At 50.9% G+C, this 20,656-nt stretch overlaps 10 protein-coding genes across 10 annotated transcripts; 4 read left to right on the forward strand and 6 right to left on the reverse strand.

Annotated features, from left to right (window-relative positions):
* Window positions 1-699: 699 nt before the first annotated feature.
* Window positions 700-3,417, reverse strand: P153DRAFT_315923 (AAA-domain-containing protein). The gene is made up of 2 exons (XM_033664973.1): window positions 1,670-3,417; window positions 700-1,611 (listed from the first exon to the last, which is right to left on the reverse strand). The coding sequence occupies exons 1-2, from the start codon at window positions 3,320-3,322 to the stop codon at window positions 1,045-1,047; spliced, it is 2,220 nt and encodes a 739-aa protein (XP_033523591.1). The 5' UTR covers window positions 3,323-3,417; the 3' UTR covers window positions 700-1,044.
* Window positions 3,418-3,591: 174 nt separating this feature from the next.
* On the forward strand, window positions 3,592-4,631 carry P153DRAFT_422873 (Snf7-domain-containing protein). Its single transcript, XM_033672395.1, has 4 exons — window positions 3,592-3,628; window positions 3,676-3,819; window positions 3,868-4,231; window positions 4,290-4,631. The coding sequence occupies exons 2-4, from the start codon at window positions 3,776-3,778 to the stop codon at window positions 4,512-4,514; spliced, it is 633 nt and encodes a 210-aa protein (XP_033523592.1). The 5' UTR covers window positions 3,592-3,628; window positions 3,676-3,775; the 3' UTR covers window positions 4,515-4,631.
* Window positions 4,632-4,694: 63 nt separating this feature from the next.
* On the forward strand, window positions 4,695-5,704 carry P153DRAFT_422874 (DUF1000-domain-containing protein). Its single transcript, XM_033672396.1, has 2 exons — window positions 4,695-4,929; window positions 4,976-5,704. The coding sequence occupies exons 1-2, from the start codon at window positions 4,864-4,866 to the stop codon at window positions 5,582-5,584; spliced, it is 675 nt and encodes a 224-aa protein (XP_033523593.1). The 5' UTR covers window positions 4,695-4,863; the 3' UTR covers window positions 5,585-5,704.
* Window positions 5,596-6,650, reverse strand: P153DRAFT_366637 (Sm-like ribonucleoprotein). The gene is made up of 3 exons (XM_033668097.1): window positions 6,472-6,650; window positions 5,791-6,315; window positions 5,596-5,741 (listed from the first exon to the last, which is right to left on the reverse strand). Exons 1-2 carry the CDS (start codon window positions 6,494-6,496, stop codon window positions 6,044-6,046), a joined length of 297 nt encoding a protein of 98 aa, XP_033523594.1. The 5' UTR covers window positions 6,497-6,650; the 3' UTR covers window positions 5,596-5,741; window positions 5,791-6,043.
* Window positions 6,651-6,759: 109 nt separating this feature from the next.
* P153DRAFT_366639 (uncharacterized protein) lies at window positions 6,760-7,380 on the forward strand. Its single transcript, XM_033668098.1, has one exon. It carries the CDS (start codon window positions 6,903-6,905, stop codon window positions 7,107-7,109), a length of 207 nt encoding a protein of 68 aa, XP_033523595.1. The 5' UTR covers window positions 6,760-6,902; the 3' UTR covers window positions 7,110-7,380.
* Window positions 6,760-11,721, reverse strand: P153DRAFT_431214 (RNI-like protein). Its single transcript, XM_033672883.1, has 5 exons — window positions 9,997-11,721; window positions 9,260-9,782; window positions 7,993-8,558; window positions 7,643-7,782; window positions 6,760-7,251 (listed from the first exon to the last, which is right to left on the reverse strand). Exons 1-5 carry the CDS (start codon window positions 11,307-11,309, stop codon window positions 7,199-7,201), a joined length of 2,595 nt encoding a protein of 864 aa, XP_033523596.1. The 5' UTR covers window positions 11,310-11,721; the 3' UTR covers window positions 6,760-7,198.
* A 394-nt stretch (window positions 11,722-12,115) lies between these two features.
* On the reverse strand, window positions 12,116-12,868 carry P153DRAFT_15282 (uncharacterized protein). The gene is made up of 2 exons (XM_033662207.1): window positions 12,617-12,868; window positions 12,116-12,563 (listed from the first exon to the last, which is right to left on the reverse strand). The coding sequence occupies exons 1-2, from the start codon at window positions 12,812-12,814 to the stop codon at window positions 12,204-12,206; spliced, it is 558 nt and encodes a 185-aa protein (XP_033523597.1). The 5' UTR covers window positions 12,815-12,868; the 3' UTR covers window positions 12,116-12,203.
* Window positions 12,869-13,472: 604 nt separating this feature from the next.
* Window positions 13,473-15,047, reverse strand: P153DRAFT_431215 (uncharacterized protein; the record flags this gene model as incomplete). The annotated part of the gene is made up of 1 exon (XM_033672884.1): window positions 13,473-15,047. One exon carries the CDS (start codon window positions 15,045-15,047, stop codon window positions 13,473-13,475), a length of 1,575 nt encoding a protein of 524 aa, XP_033523598.1.
* Window positions 15,048-16,342: 1,295 nt separating this feature from the next.
* On the reverse strand, window positions 16,343-16,806 carry P153DRAFT_385429 (uncharacterized protein; the record flags this gene model as incomplete). The annotated part of the gene is made up of 2 exons (XM_033670427.1): window positions 16,343-16,444; window positions 16,501-16,806. The coding sequence occupies 2 exons, from the start codon at window positions 16,804-16,806 to the stop codon at window positions 16,343-16,345; spliced, it is 408 nt and encodes a 135-aa protein (XP_033523599.1).
* Window positions 16,807-18,542: 1,736 nt separating this feature from the next.
* P153DRAFT_291076 (uncharacterized protein) lies at window positions 18,543-20,166 on the forward strand (the record flags this gene model as incomplete). Its single annotated transcript, XM_033663751.1, has 3 exons — window positions 18,543-19,269; window positions 19,341-19,624; window positions 19,741-20,166. The coding sequence occupies 3 exons, from the start codon at window positions 18,543-18,545 to the stop codon at window positions 20,164-20,166; spliced, it is 1,437 nt and encodes a 478-aa protein (XP_033523600.1).
* Between the last annotated feature and the right edge of the window lie 490 nt (window positions 20,167-20,656).

Genomic DNA, 20,656 nt, shown 5'->3' on the forward strand with positions numbered 1-20,656 from the left:
TGTTGCGAGGAGTGGTGAATGTTTGCGACGCATGACTGTGAAGGAGTGAAGAGCGCCGTTTTCAATGGAATGAATTGCTGTGAACTGGGATTCTGCCTGGGTCAGCCAGTCGTTTCTGCCTTGGTTTATGCTGCGGCGTAATCAGCGGTGACGCGGATTTGCCCGAGGGTGCAAGGGTTTTTGTTGGTCACGTGGCTGGTGAGCGTTCAATTTGCTGTGAAGGAAAGTCCATAGTAAGTTGTCAGAATAGAGCTTCATTGTAGGTGTTATCTTGAAGGGAGCTTACGTTGCGAGTATAGGTGTGTTGTTCTTCACAGTTATCAACGTATGTCTCGAGAGCACTCTATCTACGTCTATCCGAGATCTCAGTGTTGTGCTTACTGATCGCCGCATGGTTTGGAAGCGCTTCCTAAAGGTAATGTTAGCCTGACTATCTTAGAAGTGTTAGGTGTAACCGTCTGGAAGCTCAAGATGACGTTTCAAACATTTTGCTTTCCAACAAAACATACAACTGCGAAAAGACCAGCCACTTGCAGTGCTACTATCCGAAACCGCATCTGGAAGATTCTATCAATAAAGTACTTAACTAGTGAATCCGTAGAAATTGGCCAACCCGATATACATATGTTTGTAGACGAACGTCGATGTTCTATCTTGGTATGATGCACTGGAAATGATTGAAGCAATTGTTATAACATCATTCTAAGTGCAACTGCCTGGCTTTGCTTGATCTTACATCCGCGAAACCGCAACCGATTAAGAGGAGTGGTTAATTAATCAACCTCGTTAAAGTGTTTACGCCATCAGCATTGGAGCAGGTAATATTATCATACCTCCCAGCCGTATTCATCCTGATCTCGTTTGACTTCTCCGTATCAAGAGACTTACCGGGTAGGAAAACGATGAAGAAGAATAACTCTGCCCATGCTGTGACTATAAGGTCTCGTACAACAACTTCTTGCATCGATTGTGCCGCGGCCCATTCAAAATAGCCACACCATACACACCCTAACACCCTCCTCACATCCAAACCAAAACATCGAATCACCACAAGCTCGTCTCGAACCTCTTCCGTAACTTCTCGTACTTCACAATATCCCCCACACTAGGACTAATCGTCCTCGCGGCCTCCACAAGATCCTTCTCTTCAACAACATCTGAGCGGCGCTTAAGCGCACATTGCCCGGACCGTCTAAGCAGGGCCTCCAAATCCGCACCGCTGAAATTCTCACACGCCTCCCTGTTTGCAAACTCCGCCATATTGGGGTCCATGACGGCTTTCTGCCGGATAAGCGCTTTGAGGATATCGACACGTTCTTCTGGCTTGGGTAGCGGGATGTACAGGCGTGTCTCCAGACGACCAGGGCGCAGCATGGCCTCGTCAATCATCTCGGGGCGGTTGGTAGCGGCGATAAGGTAGATGCCCGCGCGCATGCCAAGGCCGTCGACTTCGGTGAGGAGCGTGTTTACGACGCGAGCGGAGGCTTCGTGCATTTCGGTGGAGCGCTTTGGAGCGAGGGCATCGAACTCGTCGAAGAATATTACGCAGGGGACAGAGGAGCGGGCGCGTGTGAAGACTTGCCGAATCGCACGTTCAGATTCGCCGACGTACTGTGGAGGTGTTAGCTTGAATTTTACGGAGTAGGGGCCAGGCTGGGGATGTACATACCTTGTTGAGCAATTCCGGCCCGTTTACACTGATGAAGTTCGCTTTCGATTCCGCAGCTACCGCCTTGGCGAGCAGTGTCTTACCGCAACCAGGCGGGCCCCATAGAAGTACCCCCGTGGCGGAGGTGATACCAACCTTAGCAAAGCGCTCAGGGTTCTTGATGGGTTCGATGATGGCCATTTCAAGCTCCTCTCGAATACCCTTGAGCGCACCAACATCCTGCCATGTAGTATCTGGCACTGTCGCAAAGCCTTCTCGCTTGGAAGATGGAACGATAGTGGGCAGGACGGCGGTGAATGCTTGCATCGTGATGACCGTGTTCTCGAAGCCGGGCGGACGTGGCACTTCTTTGTCTCGTACTCGTTTGACGAGCCGCCTCCACGATCGAATGTGCTCAGGGAGTGGTGTCTTGTTCATTCCATCGTCGATTTCCATCTCGGTTTCTGCTTCGGCAGCCTGCTTCTCCAATGCCTCCCGATAACGGTCCATAGACCATGTGCCTGCTTTACTGACTAGGTCTTTCAGATCGGCGCCAACAAAGCCTGCAGTTCTCTTTGCAAGTATTGGCAGGTTCACGTCTTCTGACAGCCGCGGCTTCCGGGTGAGCGCTTTTAAGATCATCTCTCGCATCGGCTCATTGGGGACGCCCATGTTGATTTCAGTATCGAAGCGACCACCGCGTCGCAGGGCAGGGTCCAAGCTGTCCGGCCGATTCGTTGCAGCGAGAACGATGACCGGTTTCCCATCGTTTCCTTCCATAGACAAACTGTCCATGGAGACCAGCAGCTGGGCCACAATGCGCTTCTCCATTTGACTCTGTGCATTGTCTCTTTTTGGCGCAATGACGTCGATCTCATCAATGAATATCAGACAGGGGCCGACTTCTTTCGCTTTCTCGAAGATTTCGCGAATTTGCTTCTCCGACTCCCCTGACATGCCGGACACAACAGAAGGGCCTAGGATCTCGATGAATGGCACGCCAAGCTCTGCTGCAGCGGCTCGGCAGATTGCCGTTTTACCGCATCCGGGGGGGCCGTGGAGGAGAATACCGCGAGGTATGGGAATTTCTCGATTGACGTACTCCTCGGGACAAAGCAGGGGGAGAACCAGATGCTCTTTCAGCTGACCGATGACACTGTCTACGCCGCCAAGGTCTTCAAGAGTGAGCCCGGTAGGTGGTGTGGTGTCGACTTTCGAAGACTTCGACTCGGTTTTCTTTAGTCGCTTGCTTTCACGCTCACCGTTGGTCTTCGCTGCGTCCCTCTTCTTGGCCTTTTCGCTCTTCTCGCCGTTTGCCGCGGGTACGCCTGCCCACTGATTCACAATCTGGCGGTTCATCCAATCGACTTCCTTCTCTTGCCCTTTCCTGTCATCTTTTGGCTCCCCCATCAAATCACCCTCAAACCCAGCCATCTCATCTTCTCCAGAACTTTCGTCCTCACGCATGACATCGATTACTCGCTCTATTGAATCCTCCAGCTGCTTCTTTGGTCTCCTCTTCAAGCTAGAATTTGAGCGATGCAGGTAGTCATAGACTGTGGAAACGCGCAACTTGAGCGGCGACTCGTTCTTCTCGTCCAGATACTTGCGCACCACTTGGTACACTTCTCGATCCAGACCCTGTTGCAGAGAGGGACGACCGCGAGAGACCATGTCGAAGACCGGTGAGTAGGTGAGTGATTAGGTGATTTCTAGTAGTAGCGAGTGGAGGGTGAGAGGCCGACTAGTCCCAAGTTTGTGGAGTGCAGCAAGTCTCGTGAATGCTCGACGATCGCAAAAAAATGTTAAGCCCTATCGCTTATCGATAGACTAGGGTGTCGGTCCTTCCTCGGCTTTGTTTTGGTTGAACAACTGCTTCCTCTGAGCAACGCGACAAGAGTATAGGAAAAGATGCTGCCAAAAGTCAAGGCTGAGCGTATACCAGCATCTCTCAGAACTCACAATTTTTACACCAAATCTGTATGTGGTTGTCCAGCCGTTCGTCGTGTCGCTTATCGATAAACTAGTGCCTCGGTCCATCCTCGGACGCTACATGCCTACGTCAATCAAGGCAGGTGCGCGGGCGTGTCGCATGCACACCCCGGAGCCCATGGAGAGCGCAGCAACATGGGCAACTCGAGCAGCTCAAACAAGATATCAGCCCAGGACAAGTGCGTGTTGCTCCTCACGCTTACTCAGCGACATACTGACATGCGCAGGGCGATCCTGGACATGAAGAACCAGCGCGACAAGCTGCGCCAGTACCAGAAACGCATCACGGTGCTCACCGACCGCGAGAAGGAGATTGCGAAAGAATGCCTGGCGAAAGGCGACACGAACAAGGCGAAGTTGGCGTTGCGCCGCAAGAAGTACCAGGAGTCGCTGCTGTCAAAGACGGACGCGCAGTTGGCGCAACTGGAGGTGTTGACGAGCGACGTCGAGTTCGCGCTCGTGCAGAAGGATGTCCTATATGGGTTGCAGCAGGGCACGGCGGTGCTGAAGGAGATCCACCGAGAGATGGGTGGGATAGAGAATGTGGAGAAGTTATTGGGCGAGAACGAGGAGGCGAGGGCGTATCAAGAGGTATATGCTTCAACTCCTATCATCCTCTCACTTGTGAGACTAACTCGTGGCGCGTCAGGAAATCAGCGAGCTCCTTGCGAACAAGATGACGAACCAAGACGAAGACGAAGTCGAAGACGAGCTCGAGGCACTCGAGGCAGAAGTCAACGGCGTTGCGCTGCCCGATGCGCCCGTCAAGCAGCCTGAGTTCACACCGGCGGAGAAGGCGCAGATCGCCAAAGACAGGGCACAGAGAAGGGCGAGGGAACGCGTTGCTGAACAGCAACAGCCTATGTTGGCATGACGTAGCATCTGGATGAGGACATGCATTGAGCGAGGCGTTGGGGAGTTAATTTGCTTGTTTTGTAGACCATGGCATGATATATCGTGTAGCTTTCGCAATGAACAATATAGAATTGGCATATAGCTCAGACATAGGTCCATGCAGGTGCATTCTAGTCCACGTGCCCAAAACAATGCGCCACTGGAATTCAGTTCTCACGTCCAGAACAACAGCACCATCAGATCTCAACTCCGACTTGTTTTCCTCTCGAGTTCCCGAAAGTATTCCATCCAGCGACAGACCTAGCAGAAGCTCAAAGCTACCCCACTACCCCGCCAACTCCCATCACAACCATCAACCGCTCACCACCATGTCGCATCACCACGACCACGGCGACAACTGCCACTCCGAGTCCCACGGCGACGACCATGACCACGTACACCCCACCATCCTGACCTTCACTTCATCACTGACAACCACAGGCCCACGACCACACTGACGACCTAACCCCCGCCCTCCAAAACATCCTCACCGCACAAATCGACTTCAGCGCGCTGATAACCCTCAACGAAGACGCCTCCAACAGCGGGCGCGCAATCTGCCAAAAGCCATGGACTGAGCGCCTCTCCACCGCGCCGGAACTCGTGTCCTCGGCTGACGAGCAGCTGCTCATGATCGTGCCCTTCACAGGCCAAGTGCGGCTGCACTCGATCCTGATCCGCGCCTCGACCTCCCCCTCATGTCCAAAGACGCTAAAGCTATTTCTCAACGCGGACGGGGGTTTCGACTTCGACACGGCGAGTGACAAGCCGGCAACGCAGGAGCTGTGCGTGAGCCAGACGAATGATGTGCAGGAGATTCCCGTGCGGCGCGTGCTGTTCAATACAACGAGGAGCTTGGGGCTGTTCTTCGAGGATAACTGGTCCGATGGCGAGGAGGATGAGACGCGGATTACATACTTGGGGTTCAAGGGGGACTTTTTAAGGCTCAATAAGGAGCCCGTTAGTGTGTTGTATGAGGCGGCGGCGAATCCTAGTGATCACAAGCTGGCGCAGGGGATTGGGGAGGGGGTGGAGAGGAGTGTGCAATAGGGTTGGGGATTGAGAGAGAAGGTGAGTCGCATATTTTGCAGAGAGGTCAAGAAGAGCATAGAGACGAAGTCTAAAGTAATGGCATGATCGCTCAGACGCGTAGTAGCGTCCGTCACGCCCAAAGCTCATGTGTGTGTATTTCAGATCTTTGCGCAGTCTGTTGTGTCAGCAAGGAGAGCTGTGAGGAAGCGAACGATGAGACATACTCTGCGTATCTGTCGAGTGTTCGTGGGTATCATGGTATCTCCTTCTCGTTGCTTAACCAACCCTCCTCCGTGCGGGCTAACCCATTCTAATCCGACCTTGATCGTGACGTGGCCGGGCGCAGATCCTCAATCACGTCGCCTGTTTTCCATGGCATCGCACATCCTCATCGCATATATTCCAGCCCTTCGCTTTGATCATCCCAACCTCCCAATCCTCTCATAAAGTCATCTCACGATATCCATCCCCCACCCCTCACATATGCCTTGTACTCCCCAGCACCTCGCCATGTACCTTCGTCCAATCGATTGTGCCATCTAGCTCCTCGTCCAGCCTGCCCACGATCGCGACGCTGTCACCTCGTATTATGTAGAGCCCGAGCGGCACCTCTTCGGATGGCACTTCTTCCTCGCGTGGCCGTATGATGCGCTCAATGGCGTCTTGCAGGACGAGGTTCATGCTGCCGTCGCAGGAGAGGAGGGTGCCGATCATGGAGCGCCCATCGAGGGTCAGGACGGTTACGCGCTCTGTGGGTAGGTTGGTTAGAGATGGACGTGAAGCATTGTGAGAAGGTATAAGCAAGCGTGAGAATGAGGTATGATAGGATGATAGTGCGCCTGTAGAGTAGCACGGAGAAGGGAATGAGGCAGAAAACAAAAGATGGGAAGCTATGGGAAGCTCACTGTTCATGTATGCGTTCAAAGCCATCTTGTATTCGGTCGTGTTCAGCGGTAGGTGAGATTACGAACAGCGCGTGAGTTCAGATGACAGGGCTTCAACGCGTGAGGTCGTTGACGATGTAGTGGGCGGAGTTTGCAACGATTGATATTAGCGAGTGCGCGTGGTCGGAGCTGTCAGAGAGTTGTCGTGATGCTGCGTGATGGGAGCTGCGAATTGAGGGTCTAAGCACGTGCGTCCCGCCAATCAGAAAAAGACTTCCTCCGCAGTGTCGCTCTCCACACGTTTCCACTGCCGAATTCATCACTTCACTTCAATGTTGCATCCTTTGCATATTGAACAGTGTCTTCTCACAGATCGTAACATGTCTCCTACTTGACTGAAGGCTGATACCTCAGTGAATTATCGCATTTGTTGCTGTCCTTACCATTGAACAATGGACGACAAGTCAATATCCTTTTTCGACGTCACCAGATCTTCTGTCAGCTTCTACATGTTCTTGATTTCGTTGCAGTCTACTTTGATTGTTTCAGCATGTAACAATCTTGCGTCTCTGGCGATCTCCCCTCAGCTATACATAATATGTAAACGACTTTGTGCTTTATTTGCGCGACAAAGCTCGAGACAGTCTACGGTCACTTGACGAGTAGTCATGTTCAATCATGATATGATTAACTGCGAGCAACTTTCCTACTATTTCTAAAACCTCTGAGATCTTTTCAGCACCGCCTCCTATGTTTTCGTCACTTTGGTTCCTTGAGCGACGGCACAATATGCCTTGGTGACTACTTAATATGTAGCGTAAGCTCAGGATCGAACTGGGTAAAACGACTTTTTCAGCTTGAACTTGAGTTGTGTGATTCTATGAGTAAGCTTAGAGGCGAAGCACTCCGATCAGCTGTGCATCGTAGAGGTTACAAGAGTTCATCACAAACCATCGGTTCAAGGTTTGCGATGATCAATGGGATTATTTCTCTTAGCTCAATAACAACTCAATCCACCGACCTCCAGCTTCCTAGGACAATGAGCGTCGCTCGAGAAATGGACTATTGACCTGTTGGTGCTTTCCCCGGTGCTCTATAGCTACACTGACACCAACCTTACAATGCGCCTGTTTTACCTCATTCGAAATGAGAGCTCCACAGAATGGGACGTGTTCGTCGTCAGAGTACTTACGTACAATTACTATACCTCGCGCCTCCTTTACCAGAGACAAGGTGACCGCCACTCGAGCAGACTTCGCGAAGTGAAAGAGACTCCCACTTTCACTTGCCCGAAGACTAGACTTCGCCGCCCATCCATCTTGGCCACACTTCCTATTATCGCAAAGCCCACAATAGCATTGCACATCTCGACGGTAATTTTGTATTGTCGACGATGATTGCACACCACAATACACTTCGATACTCATTCCGATCATACTTAAGAATAGCCCTTCGGCTTACATTGCTTCAAACTCACAATCTCTAAGCTCTTCGCTGCTAAAAACCTCACACATCATCGACATAATGGCACCTCTCACTCACGCCCGGCTCGTCAAGAGCCTCACCAAGCTATGCTCCAGCATCCCAACACAGTACCCCTCCGGCCCTCGACTCGAGGCCCTCCAAAGCACCATTAACAACAGCATCGCCGCCGCTCGTGCTGGCGTAGACGGCGACGCGACCGCAGCAGGCCCCGGCCAGATCAAACACCATCTGGAGCTGCGACTCAACGCAATCAACGCAGACTTCGACCAGGCCTCCGATTCCGACCCCGCTGCCGACGACAACGACGATTCTGGCTTCGTCGAGCAGAGCACTGACGCCATCTCCCCACCAAAGCAGCCCAAGCCCTCTACAACGATATCGAAAAAACCTGCTGTCGTCTTCAAACGCCACATCAGCCGGCCAGCCACAGTCAAGGCTCCTGCTGGAGTCTCAAAGCGCACCACACGTGCGAACACACGCTCGCGTCCTGCATCCATGTCGTCGCCAAAGCCCCAGTCAAACCAGGAGCGAGACGCCGCTACTGCACTTCTCGACCTCTTCGCGTCCAGTCCTCCGACTGTCCGGTCTGACGTCTTCCTCCCTGTCAATGGCACAAAGCGTGTCTACAGCTTCACTCCACTGCCTGACCTCAGTGCCAGCGACTCAAGAGAGCAGATCTTCTTCCAGGGCATGCAGTATGCAATGCGCAATGTTTGTGGCAAGACGGAGTCTGCGGAGGAGTTTCATGAGTTCGTGATGCACGGGTTGGGGCTAAGGCATGATGGAGGAAGGGTGGTACACATTGTGGAAACGACTGGTTGGTCTGTCAATGATGCTGGTACTGGTGGGCAGAATGGGGCGGCTGGGAAGAGTTTCTGGGATGTGATCTGAGGAGGTGATTTGGGTCCTGGATGGGTTTGGTGTTGTGAGATAGAGCTGGACTTCGGGATAGTTGAAGGATATATGATGATGATGTTGAAGGTGGGACAATTTATCTGCCTTATGTTCGAGACTGCAACTTTGCATACGGATCGTGGAGTTGGAGGTTACATGGCGTTTTTGTTGATACCCTGGATATGCAGTTGGTAAAAGAGTTTCAAACCAATGACACAACGTGATAGAGAAGACTTGCGAAGATGTGTGATATGAGCCTACGCTTGTTACGTCATACTTGCGAAGTTCGCAAACACCAGTCCGCAGTGTTATCACATCTGCTCAAGACCTTAGGAGCATCGCCGGTTACCGCTCACTACTCCAGACACCGTGACACCTAACCCTAGAATAATAGTCACACCGCAACCCCCACCCGCCTCGCCGAGCACACCGGCCCAACCACGCCCTCCAACCCCTCCTTCGCCCTCCGGCTCACACAAACTGGCCCAACAGCACCCATAACCCGCTCCAACGTCTCATCACCTTCCTCCCACCACTTCACCAGCTTCTTACCACCCCTCCTCGCCTGCCCCGCATCACGATTCCGATACACCGAGTCAATCTTTCGGACGTCCGTCTTGTCATTGACCAACCACCTCTTATACTCATTCCTGAATGTTGTGTACGAACACTCCGCGCCGTACTTGGCTTGGATGTTGCGCAGAATATGTGCGCGTGCCAGTTCGGCGGCTTTGGCGTGGCGTTGGCCGGCGTGAATGGATGGCGCGTCGCGGGCTTGGGGGAAGATTGTGGAGGCGGCGAAGAAGAGGAGGGGGGATGAGAGGACTTGCGAGAGGATGGGTGTCAGGCCGGCATGGGTTAGAGCACACTGGCCAAGGTTGAGATAGCTGAGAGTGGTATGCGAGGTTAGCGAAGCGAGGGCCGAGGCGCTGGCGTCGGTGATCCAGTTGAACCTATTGGGAATTAGTGTGTGGTGGACAGGGTTGGAGATTGACCTGAGGTGCTGCGCGATGTTGCAGGAAGGGCGTGTTGAAAGCGTGGAGTTTCGACGGGGTGTTCGGGTTGCCGCATGATCCAAGTGAGTGAGGAGAGCGAAGAGCATTTCTCGCTCATACAAGAACTTCATATGCATAATAACTGAAAAATACGATAGAAAAATGAACGTACCTTGCACCAAGGTCCTTGGTCGCGTAGCTCTGGTCGAGGTCGAGAACCTTCAGGTTATGACCGTGCAGCGAATGACAAAGCGCAACAACACCGACATCGCCAGCACCAACAGACGACAGCGTCAGTCGAGTCAATGAATTGTTCTTACGCATACCAGTCGCCAGTGCAACCAAGCCATCATTTCCCAGGGGGTTGTTCGACGCATACAACGCATCAAGGGCGCAGTGAGGAGACGCAAGGAAGTCGGCGATAGCACCTGCACCCTTCGCGCCGATACCAACGGCGTTCAGATAGATGTGTCGAAGTGCCACTGGCTTATCATAGTGTGCAAGTAGGGTGAAGAGCTTGGCGACACCAACATCTCCAAGCTCGGTCTGGTCAAGATCGAGCGTACGGAGATTCTCCGTCTGAGTTATCAGTCTGAACACATCATCGGCCGCAGCTGGACCCAATGGGTTTCGCTTGAGCCAGATGTTGGTCACTACAGTGCTCTTGACCCACTCATCGACGAGCAAACGGAAGCTAGGCGTGTCAATGCAGTTGCCTGCTAGGTACCAAGTGTCCATCCGGTTGGGGTATTCTTTCAGGAAATCTGCAATGCAATGCGCACCGTGAGGGCCGATGATATTGTTCCCTAGTAGGAAATGTGTGATGAAGTGATTCGGTTTCAAGCTCTCCATGAGAGCGCCGATGTTGTTGGGACCAAGCACCATCTTGCAAAGATCCATTCGCTGGTCGGAATATACCACGCCTTTCTCGAACTCCAGTAGGCTCGTGCTGTAGCCTGGCTCTTCGGCTTCGAGACCGACATCGATACCGCGGATTGAAGAGTCTTTTGACTCGTTGCCACCGAGGGCAAGGTGATCGAAGAACGGGGCTAGCGATTTTGGGTCTGCGATGTCGACGGGCATGGGTAGGCTAGGTGCGCCCTCGAGAGAAACAGCATCGGTAGCTGGGTTCCATGGTCCCTGCTTCCTGATCCGCGGTGCCCAGTTGATGAGCTCGTTGCGCTTGGTATTCTCGTCGATAATACGCTTTCTCTGCAAAATGACCATCTTGCGAAGCCTGACGATATCCTTCTCGTACTTGATGAATAGCCCGAGTGAATCTTCATCGTATGCAGGATACATCAGCCTTGAGATCTGCTTCGCGAGCCTAGCCGCATCAGGATCGGCCGCCTTTCGACGAGGTGCCTTGAGGACAATCTCATCGATGAATGCAGGATGTTGTTCCTCGGTTTTGGCTAGTGGTGAGAGGAGGTAAAGCTGATGCTGTAGCTCAACAGCCCATTCCGTAGCTGAAGACGGGATCATGATGAGTAAGTTGCGGAGTTGTAAATACCTGACAACGTTGAGTCGACAGTACGAAGTGGTCAAGATGTTCAGTAAAGGAATGCGGGTCTGGAAGGCTTTTATATATCCGCAATGGTTGTGTGACTCGAAGCAGATGTACCGTACCGTGGGTGAGAGGCTGAGTCACTGAACTCAACCTTGGAACGTTATCCAATAGAAGCTGATCGAACCTAAATCCCTCTGATCAACGTAGCAGATACCAAATGCTGATAGTTGCTGCCTTGTTACACCGGAGACGAGTGATTTTCGACGAGGATGAGTCTGACGATTGGTTTCGTGACGATTCTTTATAATGCGAAGACCAAATTCGTCTTGGCTTTCGTCACTACACACTTTGTTGTTTCAAGCACTTGTTCATAGATGCAAAGTGCAAGACAATGCATTTAGATGAGTACAACACGGCGTTCAGATGGTGAGAACAGCTATTCCTTGCGGGAGCTAGGTGCGGGACCTATTCCATTGGGCTAGCTAGGGTAACTATATTTGGTATAGCTCCGACCAAAGCCCCCAATCCCTCAGCTCAATCGGCCCATCGTTTCTCGACAACTTCAGGGTCATGCTGACACACTTTCCAAGAAGCTCTCAAAGCCCTGTTTGAAAGCGCATCTCCACGAAAATTTGCTCACGTTGAGTTCTCCGTGACGAACTTTATTGCACGCTGGTTCTGGAGTCTTTGGTCTGCGCCAGTCAGACTTGTTCTTTCTGGAGACGAGTGCACTCTTACGATGTTTGGGTTCTTTTGGATAGGATCGATGAAATTCAGTTTCTACGCTACCTCGTCGTTACCCAAGATCCATCCAGGTATCATGCGCCCATATATTGTCGTCGGGGTTTTCATCATTCAAACGACCATGATCATCTGGGTCTTCTCCTGATCCAAGCCCCATCACCACTGGCCCAGCTTCCCTTTGTTGAGCTGCGTGTACTCTCCCTAGAGCTATCCGTCTCAGAAGATCGGCTTAATTGTGAGGATTCGCTCGATCGCGAGGATCTACTTGAGACCGACGATTGGGATGACTGTGAGGATCGACGTGATGCAAATTCGTTCGATCGATGGCCAGTCTTGAGTTCCTTGACAGATTTCTGATGCCTTTTTGACAAACGATTTGACGGATCTGCCAACACATGGGTCTGTTTGTTTAGGTGTCGTACATCGTGTCTCCCTGAATTCCCGTATTTTGAATCGTAGTGACCATGACCTGGTGGGCTACGATACTGTGAAACTTTGTCAGGCAATCAAAACCGTGAGACAGACTCTAGCCACCCACCTGAGATGTTCGCGTGTGAGAATATGTTGGCTCAATATAATATCTCTCCGTCGCATATGTACCTTCTATGTGTGTTACATACTCCGACTTCCTCGAATGAGCACGCGTGCTGGAAGGCCAGAGCCGTAGCCCGCGGGACTGAGCGCTCCATTCAACCCCATGACAAGGTGCAGTGTAGTCGTTATAGCACGTTACCATGTTTGAACGTTCAGGTTCCAGAAAGAAGCGGAGTATAGAATAGTTAGTCTTCCCTTAGAATTGTCCTAGATATGAAGATGTGGGACTTCATCTATTATATGCATCGCCATGAATTTATGCATGCCAAAGACAATGACATGGGGTACTTTAGGCAATCGGTCATGACTCCAATCGTCTCAGATCTGAGTAGGCATTGATTAGAGTGACCTCCAAAGCGGGCAAATGCTAATAATAGCTTTCTTGTTCAGCGCTGAAACAGTCCTCCAGGGGGGTGGTTCGCGGAGCGTGTTGCGACGAAACGCGTATTCAAGTATCTGAAACTGAGAGAGCTTCGAATGGTCGCATAGCCATGGGCAACTTTTGTATTTTTTTCAAATACAAACAAGACTTTGTGCCAATTTAAATTTCAGCCATGTCGCTTCCACATACTCGTAGCCTCCACGGGTGTAAATCACAGAACGCTGATTTGTCTGGCTGGACATCTTACCCTGCTAGTTAGACATCAAGATAGACTATAGTGAATATTGAAAACTGATGTTTCTAGAAATTACTGATGAAAATTTCTACAAGCTTGACAAGTAATTTACATGACTCTATACACCCACAGATCAACCTCTCCATACTCTACATTCCAAACCCTCACTCTTTCCTTCTAGATTCACGGCGCAAAACACCTTATCCCACCGTAAAACACATTCACGCGCACCTCCACTCCGTATTTCCTAACGCCGGTCTTCAACTGCTCCTCGATCTTCCCCAACACTGTCTGTGTGTTGCTACTCAGCGACCATGACATGCCATGCGTACGAAGATCCAGCCCGATTTGGCTCATATCGGCATTGTAGGTGAGGTCGTGGTTTCGCATTCTCGACATCAAGGCTATCAATGCCTCTGTATTCCCACGGATGACAGTATCTTGATGTGTATTTGCGAAAACGAGGAGTTGATGGTGGGTGTCGGACGTAGTATCGGTGTCCACGTCGACGTCCAGCATCTGCACATCTTTGTTGTCCTCAGCGATATCCCGCACACTCACATCTTTGATGGTGAACTGGCGAACGTTGCCCCCAGCATCTGCCAGAAACCGAAGTTCGTCCATCATGTTCTCGAAGCCTCGCGAGTCCATCATGAGGGTTTTGTTGGTATCAGCATGCGTTGATGAGGAAGATCGAGATGAAGCTCCAGAAATCGAATCGTTGTGAGCGAGTCGTGTGTTGATCCCGAAGTCCGGAGTGGAGAAGAGGACTGTGGACACCGAAGCTTTGTCATTCGTCGCGGCCTCCGAACACGAAGACGAAAAGACTGACTGAACGAAATTCTTTCGGACCGCATCTCTAGCTTGCTTCTTCTGCTCCTCTGCGGTGATCTTGTTGGCACGCCTTCTCTTTGGTCCGCGCTGCACACTTGGAGAAGTCGGTTCGAGATACCACCATTGCGACGATGTGTTGAGAGACTCAGCATCGTCAAGTTGAGTTTGCTTGCGCTTCAATGACGGCGAAAGCGCGGGACGATATCGCAAAGTTGCAGCGAAGAACCGATCGTCCTGGGGACTGACGATCATCGCTGACCGTGGATCCAGAATGGACTTTGGTCGTCTCGTCACCCTCGATGCACGTGTTGCTTTTATCGATTGATGCAGCGACGATGGATTTGGCCGTGCCCCTCGCTGCCTTCGCGCATCCACATGTGCGAGAACCACCTCTGTCAGGTCGGCACTAGTCAAAGTCAACAGAGGAGCAATGTCATATCCATCATCCTTGAGAAGCTTCAACCTGTGGAACATGTTCGACTTGTTGTTCCAGGTGTTTTGTGACCACTCCTTGTCTAAACTCATGCTTTCTTTTGTGATCTGAGCAAGAGCAACGGCTTCCCAATCGGGGTCCAAAACCAAGGCTTTCTGGGCTTTTCGTGGCGGTCTGTTATCTGGTCGGCCAGTATTTGTGGTTGACGGCTGTGTCGTAGCTAGAATACTGGAGTTGAGCTGATCTTCACGCCTCCGGGTTTCTCGCTCAATCTGCTTCTTGAGCATCTTCTCCGCCAATTCCATATCCTTTCTTTGAAAGTCTTGCGCACCGTCAGATGTAAGAGAGGCTAGAAAGCTGGCCAGATTCAAGTCTTCCGATGATGGAGTCCGGACTTGCTCAGGCGTAACTGTTATCGGAAATGTATGTCCCATTCGTGGTTTGATCTGTGCTTCCCCCCAGGTTGTCCGCAAGTACCGCCGTGATTGCATTATTCCTCTTGGGGCTGGTTATGGAGTAGATGAGAGCTCCAAAGCTCTATGTGTAAGCTGGATGAAACAAACCAGAGGCGTTTAGAAGTTTCCGGTGGTAACGATGTTGCCCAATTCGATCTCAGCACGGGTGGGATTCAACGACTGGGAACGAATGAAGTGTAAAGAAGGTGCGAGAAATGGTTAAGTGAACGAAAAAGCGAGGAAAGCGATAGACCGGAATGAAGAGCGGTTGAGAAGGCAACGAAAGCGTGATGCTGGAGCAAAGGCATTGATCATGGCAAGCAAGTTATCCATGATGGGCAGGCCGCACTGACTTTGCTCACGGGGCGCCAGTTCCTTTCACATCCAAGTGGGAGAACGTCACCGCACGTGATCGCGCGTTCTGAGAGCGCCCGGTGATTTCGTTTCACTGTTTTAGTTATCGAGATTGGGGAGCAGTTGCCGCTCTTTCCCGCAACTACAACTTTCGACAATGTCAGCAGTTGTGCGTTTTATTGTCTTGAACAGCGCATTAGAATGACCGCGGAGGATGACCTAGCGGGAAGTTTTGCGCGAGTGTGATCAGGTCGAGCTATACGAGGTAGTATCTGTGGTTAGATTTAAGTATATGCGATGGGTGTATACCTTTGTAGCGTTCGCGCGGCTCAAGGTCAGTCGGAAACTGCACTGCGCAAGGCGAAACAGGTCGCTTCATAATCCGCACAAACTTATGACGATGTCGCGCGCAAGAGATTGTTGATACTTTAGTGCCAAAGTGAAGCGATGATTGACTGTGAGAGTATATACCCACGTTCTTGAATTAACTTGAAGAAGATGAGAGCGATACAAGGGAAGGAAGAGCGGGTGAGGATTTAAGTAGGCACGATCGGTCACTGATGTAACTATAGTTGACAGTCTCAGATGACATGGACAAGCCGCAAAGGTTCATAAGCAAACCAAACGAGGATTATTGAGGGTCTCGCCGAAACCGAATCGAAAAGAGATATGAAAACAAAATGAAGAAAACAAAGAGGTCAGGAGTGCATGGCACAGCACAGTATATCGCAGGAGCATTAAGTAGATTGTGTTATATTCGATAAGTGCCTCTACATCTTCAGGTAGTTGGAAGATATTTCGTGGACCACAGCCTGGTAGTATAGGTTCGGTTTGATGCCCCCATAGAAGATGGCTTAAGTGGTCAAATAGATCATTGCTACCCAAGTCTAGCGACTTTCTTATCCAAGCTAGATCATACCGTTCGAGATTACCAACCTGCAACGGTGGATGGAGAGCGAAGGAGACGACAAGATGATTTAGCAGCCGTAATAGCAGTCACCGCCGCAGCGTTCGCCGCCGTGGTGACAAACGTACGCGGTGCAGAAGTTCTTGCACTTGTCGTCGAAGAAGAGACAGTCCTATGAAAAGGAGTTTAGGGACATAGTACGAGACACCATGAGTAATAGGAACTTACCTCGATGCAACGCTGGTAGTACTTGTTGCAAGGATAGCACTTGATGTTCACTTGGCTCTTTCGGCAAAAAGGCTTTGAGGCGTCCTTACAATACTCCGTGGGGGCGTCGCAGTCCAAAAGCGGGATCCATTGCTCGTTCTTGCAGATAGTGATAGCCGTGTAATGGACCCCTTTCATTGGATGGAGGTCGATACGGTTGACACACATTGTTTTGTCATCCTCGCAGAGCTTCTTCTTCTTTCCGTCATTGGCGAACGCGATTGTGGAGAGACCGAACACGGCCAAGAGGAAGCCGAAGAGCTTCATCGTGTAAGACAAAGTAGAAAAGATGGTGCTGGTATAGATATCGGGTGTTAGGGAAATTGAGATTGAATGGTGAGTAGAGTTGATGGGAGGTTGTGTTGCGTTGTGAAAGAAGGATGGAAGGCTTTGCTTATATACCTGTGGTGCGTGGAGATTTTGCGTAACGTAAAGGCAACGAGTTATAGCAGTGAGAGCGCTGGTTGAGAGCGACACAAGTGAGAGAGAAAGTGAGAGAGATGGAGATTTTGAAAATGCAGGTGAGCTAGGACACATGTGTAAATGGGTGCCAAAGAGTAGCTTTTTTGGTATGAATCCGTTTGCTGAGGCAATCAACTATCATTACACGCGTAGGACAATGGCATGTCACCGCCCAAAGTCTCTCCCAAGAAAGCGCCCGAAAAGTTGAAAATGGCGGTCCTTTCATCGACTGATAAAGTCTTGTGAACCGCGGGCAAGTGGACTTGTACAGCAAACTCCAAGACGAGTACTTGAAAGGCCGACAAGAACTTCACCATCTGCAACTACAGAGACATTTCAACACAGTAAATAGCAACAGTGGAGGTGAAAATATTTCATTACCTATGTTTTCAGCACAGCGACGAGGCAGCTCGTGGCATGCGTATCCTTGTAGTACCCAACCACTTGTGAACAATTCACGTGTTATTACAGTTTTGTCAATTCAGTAGACGAGATGACAAGGATCGACACTGACTTGGTTTCTCGCAAAAACATAGAACGTGCCAAGGACTTTGAAAGATTCCTAGCCAACTGTGTTGCGGGGTGGGCGTATATGTTTAGGGAGGCGAGGTAGCAATCAGTGGAACGAAAAACATGGACAACGCCAACTCTTTATTGGTGAGGATAGAGATCGTGGCGAAGTGCTCAGCGGCAGGGTTGCATGAGCCTTGTCTCTTGGCTCAAGCAGTGTTTAGCAATCATTGCAAAGTCTTGAGCGAAACTGTGAAGTATAGAGTGATTTCGAATAACGGATTCTCTATCTAGGGCCATATTGAAGGTGTGAGAAGCGCGACGGAGAGCGTGCACGAAAACGCGAGGTCGACGCGCTAGACAGCTGCCGAACCCAGCTGATTCAGCACCAACACGTCTGACTTAATCGCGTCACTCTTTCCCTCGCCACAAATATCTGACGACCAAGCAACTCATCTCAGCGTTTCCGTTCAGGACATAAGCTGCGGATGATTGCATATGCCACATCGCCTTCTGATAGCTCTCATGCAGAGGGGTCGCATCATCGCGTGAGACGACCAGAAGAGAACCAATAAAGTGCCAGCACGGTATCCAAAACAGCGACTGCCCCTTCACAATGCATTCATCTTTCTACTTTACTGCGATATGCGGCACGTCGTTTTTCGATTTTGGTCTTCGTCTTCACATTATGTGTGCCCTTTTGTTTACTTGCGTCAATCGCGCTTTCTCTTTCTATTTCAAGGAGCGATTCAGATCGCGCCATGCCTTAACACGCGCTCTCCAGTGTGATTTTACCTGTCTGCCCTCACGGTTGAGTTGCTTTCACCATGAGCAACATGCCAGTCTATATTTCCAACCGTTTGTGTCACGTCACACCAAGCTTTGCTGCCTGAGCTCGTTTACCATTAGCTAGCGTGCTTTGATATAGGGAAGGTACAGCAAGCCCTCTTTCATCGATCGTCAACTTCAGTTTTGTATTGCCTCCGACCGCTCTCCTCACCCACGGACGTCTGAACATCATGCCTTCGATCATGGCGCCTGAGGCCAACAATCGCTACGCGCTCTTTCGGGAGAAGGATCTGAACGTTCCGCCGCCAAACAACTCGGCTATCGACCTGTCTCGTAACCCGTTTCTCAACCAAGTCGCCGACGACTCCATTCCGTGGCAGGAGGTGAAGAAGCGTAGCGCAGTTCCGCTCCAGCCTCCCTTGGGTACAAAAAGCAAGACGCTTGTGATCCGAGATAGTCACAAGATCGCTCCTGCCCGCAGCCATGGTAGCTTAACTCGTGCGCGTGCTCTATCAAGCTCTACTGCTGCAACTGTTACGAGCAATGACAAGGCGCACGATCCACATGAGAACTGGTGCGGTGTTTGCTCCATCAAGTTCTCCAACAAGTCTACGCTTCTCAATCACATCAAGCAGACGCCCGAGCACCAGCATTACTGCAATCTTTGCAAGCGAGTCTTCAAGGATCGCAACGGCCTCAAGAATCACGTCGATAGTGCTTGGGACCATGAGGTGTTTTGCAACCTCTGCCTCAGCGCATTCAAGGACGAGTGGGGTCTCAAGAATCATTTCGAGAACAATTATTCTGTCGGACACGAGTTCGTTTGCTTAACATGCCTGATGGGGTTCCGTAGCCGCAGCGAGCTAGAGGTTCATCTCAAGACATCCCAGAAACACAGCTGCTGTCTGACGTGCAACCGTCGCTTTCGCGATCAGGATGAGCGCGACGAGCATTGGCAAAAGACGAGTAGTAAGTTCTCCTCCCAAACTGACTTTGCTGTTCCGTCATCCTTAGGCACCTGTGGGTTGACAGAGTAGCAGAGCACAAGCATTGTTTGCAGCCGGGCTGTGACTTCGATGGCCCCGATCAAATGGCGCTGCAACAACATCTCAAGCGAGACCATTTCCAATGCGAAGGCTGCAAGCGGATACTCCCCAGTGCTACGAAGCTTAATCTGCACTATGAGAGCTGTGAGTTCACCATTGCGTGCCACCAATGTGGTGAGCCGTTCGCGGGCCAAGTCAAGCTTGCTGCTCACCTGGAGCATTGCTATCTCTGCGAGGAGTGTGGATACCAGACTCATCATCAGGGCAACTATCACATTGTAAGTTGTCTCCGCTCTTTTCTGAGTTTGTGAACCTGCCAGTGTGACGCAATTTTGTGCCGTGCTTTGGTCAAGGAAGTTGTCTAATCTCAAGCCATACTGACCTCGCGAAACAGCACATGACGAAACATTCCAACGCCGCGATACCATGCTGGGCCTGTGACGCTCCGATGCGTACATACTCCAGCCTCATCAACCACCTTGAATCAGGCAAATGCCCCAAGTTTCCCAACACTGCGCGTCTGCTGCTCTGCCTCGGCAAGTGGTGGTATTCGCCGCTGTACATGGATCTCGACATTCACGCGCAGATTCGAACCGGACGTATCGCTCTTGGAGAAGTGCAAGCATGGATGGATGGCGGCCTACTGCATCCTTTCATCTGCCGCGCGGACGGCTGCACAAAGTCATTCGGCCACCTCAGCTCTTTGGTGCTGCACGTCGAGAGCCACGCGTGCGCCTGGGACATCGAGCGTGTGAACATCTACGGACTGGAGAAGGAGTTCAAGCGAGTTTGTGTGCGGCGGGACAGTGCGGTAGAATAGTGGTGTGCTTGCGTAGGAGTTCCAATGGTGCCAGATGAGGAGAAGAGAGCACGCGCGTTCATGCAAGTCGGCGAAACGAGAGTCAGGATCCACAGATGATTGCGTACTTTCATTGGGGGTTACTTCGTCATGTTCTCTACCTATGACTGAACAGCTGGCTAATCTGACGATGTAGAGTATGTCGCGATACAAATAGCATACAAATCAGATAGATACATAGATCACAAATTCAGCTACTCTCTATTGTGAAGTCCTAGCGTCATATCTTACACATTGCGTACGCTAAAAATAAATTTGACCTTGTGATTTGTAACTCACCTAATTCCTCAACGTGTGGCAGAACGGAAATGGAAAGCAGAGTGGCTGCTGAAACGTTGGTCGATTTGCAAACTTCGAGATCGATGCCTCAATGAGTAACGTAGATGATGAGTGATCTCGTCACACGCTTTGCGCATTGATTGGAGCAGTTGCTAAACATGAAACTTTGATC

Source organism: Dothidotthia symphoricarpi (assembly GCF_010015815.1).
Source record: "Dothidotthia symphoricarpi CBS 119687 unplaced genomic scaffold P153scaffold_10, whole genome shotgun sequence".
Lineage (NCBI taxonomy): Eukaryota > Fungi > Ascomycota > Dothideomycetes > Pleosporales > Dothidotthiaceae > Dothidotthia > Dothidotthia symphoricarpi.